This window comes from Hemitrygon akajei, chromosome 6, assembly GCF_048418815.1.
Source record: "Hemitrygon akajei chromosome 6, sHemAka1.3, whole genome shotgun sequence".
Classification (NCBI taxonomy): domain Eukaryota; kingdom Metazoa; phylum Chordata; class Chondrichthyes; order Myliobatiformes; family Dasyatidae; genus Hemitrygon; species Hemitrygon akajei.
In genome coordinates, this window is record NC_133129.1 from 42,484,996 (window position 1) to 42,498,832 (window position 13,837).

Genomic DNA, 13,837 nt, shown 5'->3' on the forward strand with positions numbered 1-13,837 from the left:
TATCCAGATGATCATTGCATATAATCAAGCCTAGAAGCAACAAAGTTGGGAATGAGAAATTTCAGGACAAAGGAAGGGTAGCATTGTAGAAAAGAAATTAGATGCTACCTAATACATGATCAGAATCTTATAAAAGCAAAATTAAAATGCACGGATTTCGAGAGTTTGGTTAGATGGCTGCTATGAAAAATGATGGTGGCAGAGTTGCAAGATAATTGGTTTGGCTTGGTTGCTGTTATCTTTGGTTGTAGGGATCCTTATTAGATGTCAAAAAGGTAATATGTATTTGTAGTGATGCTGGGTGAGTTGAGAGAGGTGGTGGGAAGTGCTTGCTGAAAGAAGTTGTGTGTAGTGTGGTACTGTCTTTGGCTTGATGGTCACAGTTACTGACTTACTTGGTGTTTTATTATTTACAGCACCCAAAGTCAAGATTGAACCTAAGTCTCAAGAGTATACAGCAATAGCACTACCTGCTGAACATTTGCATTCCATTGCTCATTTTAAGATTAAGGTTAATGTTCAGAGACCTTTTTATGATCTATTGTACATTTGTATTTAATATAATATTTACATTTGTCATTTTCCTGCTATTTTAAGAATGATTAAACTTGTAATTAATGTGCATATATAATATTTCATTTTCTTTTTGTCTACGTTAAGAAATTAGTGATTAAAAAAAAAAGAAAATACTGGAAATACTCAGGTCCTTCAATATAAGTAGAAAGAAACACTCTGGTTGTAGACCCTTCAGTGAACTGATAAAGAGAGAGAAAAGTTATTCTTTAATTGCAGAGAGAGAATGCTAAAGGAATGGATGAGAAATATTTGAAAGGACATTGCCTGGGGTTGCCATAGGGATATATTACAGACATCATTCAGTTTAGTGGGAGCAGTTAGAGAGAAAATAAGAATAAAAGCTATGATATACAGTAGGTGAGTTGTAGAGTTGGAACACAAAAGAATATAAAATTGGCAAAGTTCATTGTTAATTGCTATGTTTAGCAGGTCAAGCTGTGCTATTGGGGGAAGGAAAAACGGAGTAATACCACAGATAATCATAAGACATGGAAGCAGAAATAGGCCATTCAGCCCATTTAGTCTGCTCCACTATTCTGTCATAGCTGATTTATTTTTCCTCTCAACTCCAATCTCCTGCCTTCTCCCTGTAACCTTTGACACCCACACTAATCAAGAACCTATCAACCTCCACTTTAGATAGATAGATAGATACTTTATTCATCCCCATGGGGAAATTCAACTTTTTTCCAATGTCCCATACACTTGTTGTAGCAAAACTAATTACATACAATACTTAACTCAGTAAAAAACATGATATGCATCTAAATCACTATCTCAAAAAGCATTAATAATAGCTTTTAAAAAAAAGTTCTTAAGTCCTGGCGGTAGAATTGTAAAGCCTAATGGCATTGGGGAGTATTGACCTCTTCATCCTGTCTGAGGAGCATTGCATCGATAGTAACCTGTCGCTGAAACTGCTTCTCTGTCTCCGGATGGTGCTATGTAGAGGATGTTCAGAGTTTTCCATAATTGATCGTAGCCTACTCAGCGCCCTTCGCTCAGCTACCGATGTTAAACTCTCCAGTACTTTAAATGTACCCAGTGACTTGGCCTTCACAGATTCACTGCCCTCAGAGACATTCTTTCTGAGGCCCTCTCGTTATAGGCACTTCCACTATTGGAAATACCCTCTCCATGTCCACTCTATTAGGGCCTTCCAATATCTGGTATGTTTCATTCCCCCTCTCCATTCTTATAAACTTCAGTGAGTACAAGCCGAGACCATCAAGCCTGGGATCATTCATGTAAACCTCCCAGGACCCTCTCTATTGCCAGTGTATCCTCCCTTAGATATAGGGCCCAGACAAGCTCACAATACCCCAGATGTGGTCTGACCAAAGCATTACAAGACCATAAAACATAGGAGCAGAATTAGGCCATTCAGCCCATCAAGTCTGCTCTGTCATTCCACCATTGCTGATCCCTGATCCCACTCAACCCTATACACCTGCCTTCTGGCTCTATCCTTTGATGCCCTGTCTGATCAAGAAGCTAACAACTTCCACCTTAAATATATGCACAAACTTAGCCTCCATTGCAGTCTGTGGCACAGCATTCCACAGGTTTACTACTCTCTGGCTAAAAAAAAACCCTTCTTACCTCTATTCTAAAGGGGCACCCCTCCATTTTGAGATTGTGCTGTCTAGTTCTGGATACCCCCACCACAGGAAACATCCTCTCCATATCCACCATATCTAGTCCTTTCAACATTTGGTAGGTTTTAATGAGATCCCCACGCATTCTTCTAAATTCCAGTGAGTACAGACCCAAAGCTGCCAAATGCTCATCATACGTTAACCCCTCCATTCCTGGAATCATCCTTCTGAACCTCCTCTGAACTCTCTCCAATGACAGTATATCCTTTCTGAGATTATAAAGCATTACATCCTTGCTTTTATATTCTACTCCACTTGATATGAATGCTAACATAGCATTTGCCTTCCTTAATATTGACTCCATCTTTGCATGTTCACTTTGTGCCTGCACATTAGCAAAATAGTCTATGCCTTTATTCCTTTTACCATACACCTATCTCTGTATTATCTGCAAATTTGGTCACAAAGTCATCTCTTCTGTCATTCAGTTCTTTAATATATAATGTGAGAAGTAGCAGACCCAATACTGACCCCTGTAGAACACCACTAGGCAACTAGAAAAAGCCTACTTTATTCCCAGTCTTTGCTTTCTGCCAGTCAGCCAATCTTCTGTCCATGCTAGTGTCTTTCCTGTAATACCACAGGCTCTTGTTCAGCAGCCTCCTTGTGTGGCATATTGTCAAAACTTTTTGAAAATCAAAGTAAACAGTATCTATTGACTCTCCTTTGTCTATTCTGCCTGTTATTTGCTCAAGGAATCCAACAGATTTATCAAATAAAATTACCCCTTAAGGAAACCATGCTAATTGCTACTTCAGCATCTTTTTCTCAGTGGTCTGATGTCCACTCTTGCCGGTCTTTCATTTGTTATTTGGAAAAGCTTTTGGTATTGGCATCATCTTTTATATTATTACCTTCATATTCCATCTTTTCTCTTATTGTATTCTTTTTAGTTGATTTGGGTTTTTTTTTAAAGCTTCCCAATCTGCTAGCTTCCCTCTGAATTTTGCTATATTGCATGCCCTCATTTTTGCTTTTATGCTGTTATTGACTTGCCTTGTCAGCCATGGTTGTATCATCCTCCCTTTAAAATGCTTATTTTTCTTTGGGATGAACTGATCCTGCATCTTCTGAATTATTCTCAAAAACTCCAGCTGTTCCTGCTTTACCTTCATCCCCGCTAGTAAACCCCTTCCAATCAACTTTGGCCATCTCCTCTCTCATGCCTCTGTAGCTACTTTTACTGAGCTATAATACTGATATATTGAATTTTAACTTCTCCCTCTTAAACTGCAGGGTGAATTCTGTCATATTATGACCACTGCTTCTTAGGGGTTCCTTTGCCTTAACCTCTCTAATCTGGTTTATTATACAACACCCAAATCGGAATTTCCCTAGTGGTAAAACTGCTCTAAAAAGCCAATTCGTAGGCATTCTACAAATTGCTTTTCTCAGAATCAAGCAGCAACCTGATTTTCCCAAACTACCTGCATATTGAAACCCCCATAACTGTCATAAAATTATCCTTTTTGCATGCTTTTTCTATCTCCTGTTGTAATTTGTTCTTCACGTACTATTCGAAGGCCTGTATATAACTCCCATCATAAACGCAAGGTCCTGGTGAAGGGTCTCAGCCTGAGATGTTATCTCTTTATTCCTCTCCATACGAGGGGTGATTGATAAGTTTGTGGCCTAAGGTAGAAGGAGTCTATTTTAGAAAACCCAGCACATTTATTTTTCAACATAGTCCCCTCCTACATGTTCACACTTAGTCCAGTGGTCATGGAGCATACGGATCCCTTCTTTGTAGAAGTGGTCCAGAGCAATGGGGATTGATAAGTTCATGGGCTAAGGTAGAAGGAGATGAGTTGTACATCTCTCGTTACATGCACGTGCAGTTCAGTTCTTTGAGTGAAAATGCAGAAAGTTTGAAGTTAATAGCTCATCTCCTTCTACCTTAGGCCACAAACTTATCAATCACCCCTGCTGTGGACCACTTCTGGAGGTCCAAGATGCCGACTTCTACAAAGAAGAGATCCATATGCTCCATGACCACTGGACTAATTGTGTAAATGTAGGAAAAATAAATGTGGTAGGTTTTCTGAAATCGACTCCTCCTACCGTAGGCCGCAAACTTATCAATCACCCCTCATATATGTTGTCTGACCTACTGAGTTCCACCTGCATTGTATTTGTATAGCTCCCATCAGGGTCTTTTACCTTTACAGTTTCTTAACTCTACCCACAAGGATTCTACATCTCATCCTTAGTCACTTACTAAGAATTTGATTTCATTTTATTTTACCAATTGAGCCCTTCTCCCTACTATCTAGTATAAAGCCCTAATTACGTGATTTGCCAGCACCCTAGTCCCAGCATAGTTCAGATGCCCCTGCTATTGGAACAGCTTCCTCCTTCCTCAGTACTAGTGTCAGTGTCTCGTGAATTCAAACCTACTTCTCCCACACCAATCTTTGAGCCATGTGTTTAATTCTTCCTACAGTTTCCACTCTCATACTCACAGGGAGCAACTATATCAGACCTGTTGGGCAAGCTCAAGGGCTGAGACTTCTCTAGCACTAGCTCTTAGAGCCCCCTGCCTGCCTCACTCACAGTCACGCCCTTTGTCCTTGTCCACAGAACAAATTTGAATTGGCTAGTCTGATGGGTGCAACTGCCTTCTGAAACACCATATCCAGGTAACTCTCCCCCCTCCCTGATGCTTCGCTGTGTTTGAAGCTCAGATTCCAGATCATCACTTTTGAGTCTTGAGTTCCTTGAGCAACCAACGTTTGCTGTAGATATGGTCATAAGGAACCACAATGGGGTCCACTATCTCACACGCCATGCAGCTACATCACAACACCTGATCCTGCATCTCTACTTTATTTAATTAGTTGTAATTTGATATCTCTTTAGTTAACTACTATATAAAAAAAACTCGTCTGTTCTTATCCAGTACTCACTTGTGTCTCCTTGCCAAAGCCTTAGTTCTCCACTCTAACTCCGACCATTCCAACAATGGTCACTCCACTTAAACCTAACTACTTTTTATTAGCTCTTGCCAATTGCCTAATAACACAATTGATCTCAAACTTTTCAGAAAGTCTTGGTAGGCCCCGCTGGCTTTTTAGATTTTGTGCTACTCACAAGTAAATACACCCGCGATCTGAAACTCAGCAGGAAGTCCTGACTGGAACGCCTGCATTTTAAATCTGCTTGCAGCAGAAATGGGAGATTCTGAAATAGTGAACGCAAGTTACTTCAAGCTGTAGGTTGCCAGGTTATGATGACATCAGATGGTTTTATTAACATTACAGTATAAGAAACAATATGGAAAAGGTAAATTCTGAATTTGAATTAAAAATTATAACATTTGCATCATAGGATATACCTGTAGATTCAAACTGGCAAAAGGCTAACATGGGACAGGTCTTAGAGTTCTTGGATTGGTGCATAGAACTAGTTGTAATTTGGTATATTTTGGAATGAATTTGAAAAACATAGCATTCCAGTAAAAACGTTTAATGCAGAACATCAGTTTCAAGCATTTTGAGAACATATATCTGTGAAGTGTTTTGAATATAAGTTCAAAAATATTACAGCCTTCATTTGTGTGACATTTTATCATGGTCTTAATAGCTCATAAAAAATTTGGCTCTGCTTTGACAGTCATACTTTATAAAATAATCAAAAGTTAGAGTAAGTGAACAGAAATTTGGTCAGATGTAGTTTTTAAAGAAGGCTTTAAGAAAGGAGTGAGAGCTAGAGGTAGATAAGAGGATAGGTAGAAAGTTCAAAGTATAATCTGGATCAATGAATGGTATTGTTAATGATGAGGCACAGGAAGGAATAGTGCACAAGAGACCAGATCCTGAGGCTCTATGAATGAGATTGTACATAGAAAAGTCTAGTGTAGGAACAGGACCTTCAGCCCGCCTGTATGTGCTGACCATGATGCTAATTTAAACCAATCCTGTCTGCTTTCATGTAGGTCCTATCCCTTAATATATATTTCTCAATAAACTGGCAAAAGAGACAATAACCAAGGTATGAAAATTATATTTAATATGCTGAGAGAAAATGTTCGAGTGCATATAATTGAATGAATAAAGGATGAAATATGCACAGTACAGTTTTGAATTAGCTTTGTAGCTTGGGGAAATGGGAGGCTGGCAAGCATAGTGTTGGAATAATTGAGTGATTGTAACACCAAGTAGTTTGAGGTAGAAGCAGATAATGTTAAAGGGTAGAAATAGCCATTCTTAGATGGGGAGGATGGCATTGAAAGGTTACCTTTGGACACCTTGAATTTGCAGCTGATGAGCAGTTTATGATGTGCACTAAAAATGATGGTTGTGATCATCTCAGCTGAGGAAGCTCAGAATGAGGTTTTATATCATTGGCATATGTCATGAAATTTGATGTTTTGCAGCAGCAGTAGATTGCAATATATAATTTTTAAAACTAAACCATGAACTATAAACTAAAAACTATAAGAAATATATATATTTAAAAATAAGTAATGAAAAAAAGGAAATAATAGTGAGGTAGTGTTCATGTCCATTCATAAATCTGATAGTGGAGGAGAAGAAACTATTCCTGAAATGTTGGGTCTGTGTCTTCAGGCTCCTGTGCCTCTTCCTTGATGGTATTAATGAGAAGAAGGCATGTCCTGGGTGGTGGGGGGTCCTTAATGATGGATGCCATCTTTTTGAGTCATTGCCTTTTGAAGGTGTCCTTGATGCTGGAGAGGCAAGTGCCCGTGATGGAGTTGGCTGACTTTCTGCTGCTTTTTCCAATCCTGTGCAGTGGCCCCTCCATACCAGACAGTAATGCAACCAGTTAGAATGCTCTCCATGGTACAGCAGTAGAAATTTGCGAGGGTCTTTGGAGGCATACCAAGCCTCCTCAATCTCTTAATTAAATATTGCCACTTCCGTGCGTTCTTTGTAATTACATCAATATTTTGGACCTAGCATAGGTCATCAGAGATGTTGACACCCAGAAACTTGACATTGCTCACCCTTTCCACTGCTGATACCTCTGAGAACTGGTGTATGTTCCCTCAAGTTCCTCTTCCTGAAGTCCACAATCAGTTCCTTAGTGACCTACTGACATTGAGTGAAACATTGTTGTGACACCACTCAACCAGCTGATTTATCTCACTTCTATATGCCTCCTTGTCACCATCTGAAATGCTACCAGCAATAGTTGAGTCATCAGCAAATTTATAGATAGTGTTTGAACTGTGCTTAGCCACACATTTGTGGGTGTAGAGAGCTATGTGTTCTTTCAAGAATAATATTTCACAGAGCTAGTGATAGTTTGAGAGCTAATGGAGAGAAAAAATTAGGAATCATGAGTGTACATATGTATATTATCCATAGATGAAGACAGTTGCTGTCAATATGATGCAATGTCAAGATATGGAAAAGGGAACCTTCAGAATAATGGGGGGGGGGGAAGGAATTGCTGCAGATGCAGTGCTACATCAAATAGCCCCCCAAAAAACTAAACTTTGGATGAACTCATGAGGTCATTCAGCATCTTTGGAGACAATTTGGGGTTGGCACCCTGCTTTGCTCAATCCACTGAGTTCCACCAACAGTTTGTTTTTGTTCAAGTCCAACATCTGCAGCCCTTTGTATCTCTATTCAAATAGTTCATTCTGATTTTTCTGTTTCTATATTTAGCTTCACAAAAACTGTCTATATTAGTGGTTTTCATTAAAATAATAAGGGCCAAAATTTAAAGTACAGAATCTCATTTTTAATAGAATTGTACTTTTCTAATAGATAACTTGACTAATATCACATTTCTGATGTTTTTTGTTACGGAATGCAAAATACTGCTTGGCTAGATCCTAGTTATAGAATGCTGGAAGAGGTGAATGAATGATCAGCTGTACTATAAATGAATAGAGTCTTGCTGAGACTAAGTATCATGCATAATTCTTGTCTTTTAAGGAGTGATGGAGGCATCAAAAGGTAAAATACAGGATATAGCAGCTCAGGCAGTAACTGAGAAGATAAAAACTTTGTTAACATTTTGGGTAATGAATTTCTGTAATAAGTACAATAAATTAGAAATCAAGCTTGATTTAAATTGCAGGGAAGTGGGAATGGAGGTGCTGAAGGTCTTCCGGCTAATCTCTGGAAGAGGTGGGAAAGGGGAAAGAACAAAGGAAAATGATTCAAAAATGTCATGCTGCAACAAAGATGCAGAATATAATAGTTGTTGGAAATCTGAAATACAAGAAATCCCACATTACAGTAGTGGGGCTGGGGAGGAGTGGTCGTGTTTTTAAATAATCAGAATCAGGTTTAATATCACTGGCATATGTCGTGCAATTTGTTGTTATGCCGTAGCAGTTCATTGCAATGCATAAAAACTAAATTACAATATAAAGTGTGTGTGTGTGTGTTAAATAAGTAGTGCAAAAAGTGGGGAAGAAAGTGGTGAGGTAGTGTTCATGAGTTCAATGTCTATTCAGAAATTTGATGGCAGAGGGAAGGAAGCTCTTCCTGAGTCATTGAGTGTGTGCCTTCATGCCCCTGCACCTTCTCCCTTATGGTAGCATTGAGAAGAGAGAATGTCCTGGGTAATGGGGGTCCTTAATGACGGGTGCAGCATTTTTCAAACATCGCTCCTTGAAGATGTCATGGAGACTGGGGAAGCTGTGCCCATGATAGGGCTGACTGAGCTCACAGCTTTCTGCAGCTTATTTGATTCTGTGCAGTACCGCCTCCCCACCCCGCCATTCCAGATGGTGATGCAGCTAGTTAGAATGCTCGCCACAGTACATTAATGGTTTGCATTGTGATATTCCATAAAGTGAAGCCACATCAAATGCATATGCATAAGAAACATGACATGGAAAAATCTTTACTTACTTTTCTCGCACAGATTTCATAACAGCCAATTTTTGTTCCATATCCTAAGATTTTTAGTAGAGAGTTGTGGATTCTCTAAGGCTGAAATTTCTATTACTTGACTGCAGAAGTGCAGGGAGGGGCTGCCTGTAAAGGAGAATTCTGAGAAAAATTTCAACAGATCATATAGCATCCGTGGAGTGAAAAGAACTGAGTTATATCAGAACAGGCCTCAGTTTTTATGTCCGTACAATTGCTGCTGGATCTGCTGGGCTTTCCCAGCATTCTCCTTTATTTTCCGTTTCTTGCAAATATGTGCAGTATCAGAATCAAGTTTAATATCATTGGCGTATGTTGTGAAATTTGTTGCTTTCTGGCAAAAAAGGAAAAAAAAATCACAGCAAAAGGAAGTACCTCAGATCCTGAAACTTTTTTGCTTTTTGTGTATTATAGTTTGGTATTTCATTGATTAACCACTGTTGAGCTAACTTATAGCTTCAATTAAAAAGACAAAATGTTAATTGAGCACTAATAGAAACTGTAAAATTTTCAATATTCTTCATAGTAAAATGTTAGTCACTCAAGCTATGTTGAGGATGGTCTATATATCACGTATTCTGTTCATGTATTTACAATTTTAGAATTCCATTTTGTCAATGATAATTAAAAATACAGCAGTGCATAGTTTTGGTTTCATTATCGGATCTTATTTATGGACAAACAGTGAGCTTTTTCACCAATTACACCACTAAAGTTTTTGCTTGTTCTGTATAAAGTAAGTAAACTACATGGTTGGAAAGCAGTCCTTAAGACTAAAGCAGAATTAGGAAGTGGTGCAATACACCTAAGCTTTAAACATGGAGAATGAACTCCTTTTTACCTCTCTGAAGCTTCAAAACTAAAGCCTTTGTACTATTTCTAATGCTGCACAATTTAGTTGAGCGCTCGTTATAATGGCAAAACTGCATTTGTTACTTCAATTCATACCAATGACATCAAAATGATAATAGTTTAGATAAAATTTAATGTGCATTTTTTGAAATAACTTATGTATGATAAAGAGCGTGAAGATGGACCTGCTGGTCTCTGCTGTCCTGTCTGAGCTCCTGTAGACCTTTGTCTTTCACAGCCTAAACCTCCTGCAGTGAACACATAGTACGATCAATAACTCAATAACTTTTTTCATGCAGTAATTATCTGTGTGATATTACTTGAACACAGCATTTCTTTATTACTTCAGAGATGAAAGCTTTTTATGTCAACAATAGAACCATTTGTTTAAAAATAGGAACAAAGCATACTTTATATCTGAATTATTATAAATACAAATTAGAAAAAAACACAATTATTCATTATCATAAATTTATTGAACTTATTCAATGGTATAATTGTCTTTCTATGTCAGAAAGATATAGTAGAAGTCAAATTATTGGCAAGATTTCTGAAAGTAATGTATAGGTGAGATATTATAAGATGGTGACATCTTGGTGAATTTAGATATAATATTGCAAAGTTCAGCTCAAAACATCAAGTATAATATCTTATTGGTTTTATTGGTTTCAGCCTCATTTTTCTATACTTTTATTTTTAGATGGAAATTTTGCAAGAATCACGTATGATGATTCCAGACTGTCAGCGGCGATTGGCAACTGCCTATGGCGACCTTACACAACTTTTGGTAAGAGTCCTTTATTTTATTTTGGCCGGTTCAATAAGCATAGCTTCATTTTTTTTTTCTGGTAGATGTATTGAACAATGAATATATTACATCACTAGATTGGAAAGATTAGCAGAGTTCCTACAATAATATATTGTTTTGTTTGCTACAAGCTCAACTTCAAGCCAGAGTTTTACTATTTTATGGCTCAGTTCAAATGTATGAACTAGATGTGCCAAAAAGCTGATTTTCTTTTTGTACTGTTTTTGAAAATGAAGAACTACGCTAGTTGATTCTTAAACAAATAACTGTTAGTTTTTGCTTTACTCGACTAAATAAAAATGTACGATGTTCATATACAGCTTAATTATGGTTGTGGGGCTTCATTTGCATTATCTAGTTATCTTTTAACATTTAATGAATTTGTCACAGATGTTCAAGAATAAAGTTGCAATAAAATGCATTTCATTATTCAAATTGTTCAGGGAACGTACATGTTAAACAAAAAATAACCAGTAGATTCGTCTTGGCAAGCATGAGGCAATGCAATTTATATTAATTTTGGAAAATTGCAGTTAAAGTACTTTTATAAAATAAGTAGATATTTAGATATTTTGTGAAGTATAGTTTTAATGGAGGTGTAAATGTTAGGGGAGTTTAGTCTATTAAAGTATGCTTGGTTGGATAAAAGCTCTGAATCTATAATAAATACAGGATTAGTGAAAATGGATGATGCCAGCTGTTTCTAAATATTCTTGTTCCCTAGAATAATTAGGTTATCACAAACATATTTTAAAGAAATTTGACTACAACCATTTCAGTGTATTTATTCATTTGCATTTTTATGTAAAATTAGCTGTAAACTGTCTAAATTAGCCATAGTGATATCTTAAGAGTCACCCTTGCTTGTTATCAGAATTGGCAATTTTTGAACATGAACAGTCACTTGTTAATCTGTAATGTATTTTATTAAACACTTGCTTTGGTGGAAGGGAAGAAAATAGTTGCTTTTGAAGTCCAGTTTGTGTGTAATGGTGTTCTTCAAACTTGATAATAAGCAAATTTTAAAACAGATAAATTTAGGTTAAATAGTGTATACTGATTTTAATCTTTTTTACTAAAAATGTTAAAAGGGATTTGTCTTATTCTCTGAATGTCCACAATTTGAACAAACTACATTAGTTTTGTTATTTAATTATGCTGAACAGAAAGCATTAAATGACATTCTGCAGTCTGTCCTAAAGGAACTGGGACCATTTGTTGTAGTTTGCTGATTGGTTGAAGATGATTATCTAAGCATTGGTTGGGGTAAAGATGAAAGTGCAGCAAAGGCACAATTTTAAATTGGTATTAAGCAGAACATGTGTGTCATTGACTCAAAGTGATCTTGTAATTACCCAAAAGTTTTATGTTCTGCAGTGTTGTGAAATCCTCCAGTGGAGATTTCACCAATTCCAACCGCTACAGAGCTCTCAATTGTTTGTAACTTTTTGAGATACTAAAGTGTGTTTAGAATTTAATTTGATAATCAGGAAAAGGTTAGACACTTTGCTATTCATTTCTAATTTCAATGTTGAAGCCCACCACAAACTAATTAGTGTTTTCATCTGATTCTAATTGGTCCACCACAAACATCAAGGAGATGCTTTGGTTCACTGATATAATTTTAATCCAGGAGTTCCATTGTCATTTTTAGCTCTGGTTAAAATTAGCTAACTTAACACGGGTTTGAAGAATTTTTGTTTTCATTCCTGATCTGAGTGGACCAGTTATGTGGTCATTAAACTTGCTGAGCTTCCATTCTTCTGTTTTTTTTCCCTAATTAATTTGCATTCTAATTTCAGTTTTTGAAAAAAACAATAAATGTATTAGTCTATAAATAAGTTCCTTTCTGTATGAACAGGACTTTCTATACCTTCTGTTACTTCTGAAACTTGGACTTCAATTGGCTGAGAATTTGCTCTGTAACATTTTTTGGATTTCAGTTGGAATCTAATAGCATATCATTTTGATTTTTGTTAGAACTTTGTTCTCTTTATTGGTAATTCGTCAATAGTCACAGCAATTCACTAAGGCTATTCAACAGCAATTAATCCCCATTCAAAGCAAGGTGCACATTTCATTCAAACATTTGCAAAACCCTTTGTAGTGATTAATATTAATCATTTCTATCCTCATCAATAGCGATGTTCTTGTGACAATAAGCTTGACTTTGACCATCTTTGCTGCTAATCACACCAGAGCTATTATTGTAGAATCCCAAGTTAGAGCACCTCAAGTGTGCAGAGACAGAAGCAGATGTACTAGTCTTGTACAATATGGTGTAGTGTCCTGTTGTAGTTATGAATGTTTTGTGAGTGTTTACAGTAATCTGTTAGCTGGAGTATTATAGATGTTTACAAAATACATGTACATTTGTGGAAAATTAAAATATTTTGCATTTTATATCCTTCCTGTTTAGGAAAGCGAGAAAGATTTGGAAGAAACTGAGGAATACAAGGAAGCCCAGGCCACAATAGGATCAATTAAATTAGAAGCATAGAACCTATTTAACAATGATAATCTCTTTTGTTTTTAATACTTACAATGTCCATTCCATTTCCCTCTTTATTTTCACTTTAGACATTGTGATCCTGTTATTATTAAGCTTGGGTTATATGCATCAATCCTGTGTAATCATTGTACATGAGACCAAGTTTGTGCCACATCATGGTGAAATAATGAAACATTAAATAAATGTACATGCTGACAATGAGTTGTCTTATTTATGTGTGCATCTGACATGCAAATGCCTATTTGCTAAGGGATACTTTTCATTCTGCTTATGGGATAAAGTGAATATAGATGGAGATCCAGCAACTTAATGGTTGCATTTCAGCAAATGCTGTATCATTGGTCAAAGATGTATTGGTGAAATATACAAATTTTATCTTAAAAAAAAATTAACTTACCTAAGACCAGAGGCAGCTTTGTTTGTTTCAAGTGATTTAATTGTTTTGCCATCAAACCCACTTAGTGGGATGAATGCACCCTGTGAACCATTAGTCTGATCTCAACTTGAAGAGTGTAACTTTATCTAGCCTCATCTCCTGCTGCTTGGTTGTGTAATACTGGCTATGACATAAATTCAA

The 13,837-nt window shown here is 36.8% G+C and overlaps 1 protein-coding gene across 1 annotated transcript in view; it reads left to right on the top strand.

The window, feature by feature from the left end:
• The window catches only part of tbca (tubulin cofactor a), an 80,415-nt gene extending 66,957 nt beyond the window's left edge, over nt 1-13,458 (top strand). Inside the window, exons 3-4 of the mRNA XM_073048233.1 lie at nt 10,641-10,727; nt 13,168-13,458. Of these exons, the coding sequence (XP_072904334.1) occupies nt 10,641-10,727; nt 13,168-13,248 (168 nt within the window). The 3' untranslated portion in view covers nt 13,249-13,458. The remainder of the gene's footprint in view (nt 1-10,640; nt 10,728-13,167) is intronic.
• The last annotated feature ends 379 nt before the right edge of the window (nt 13,459-13,837 follow it).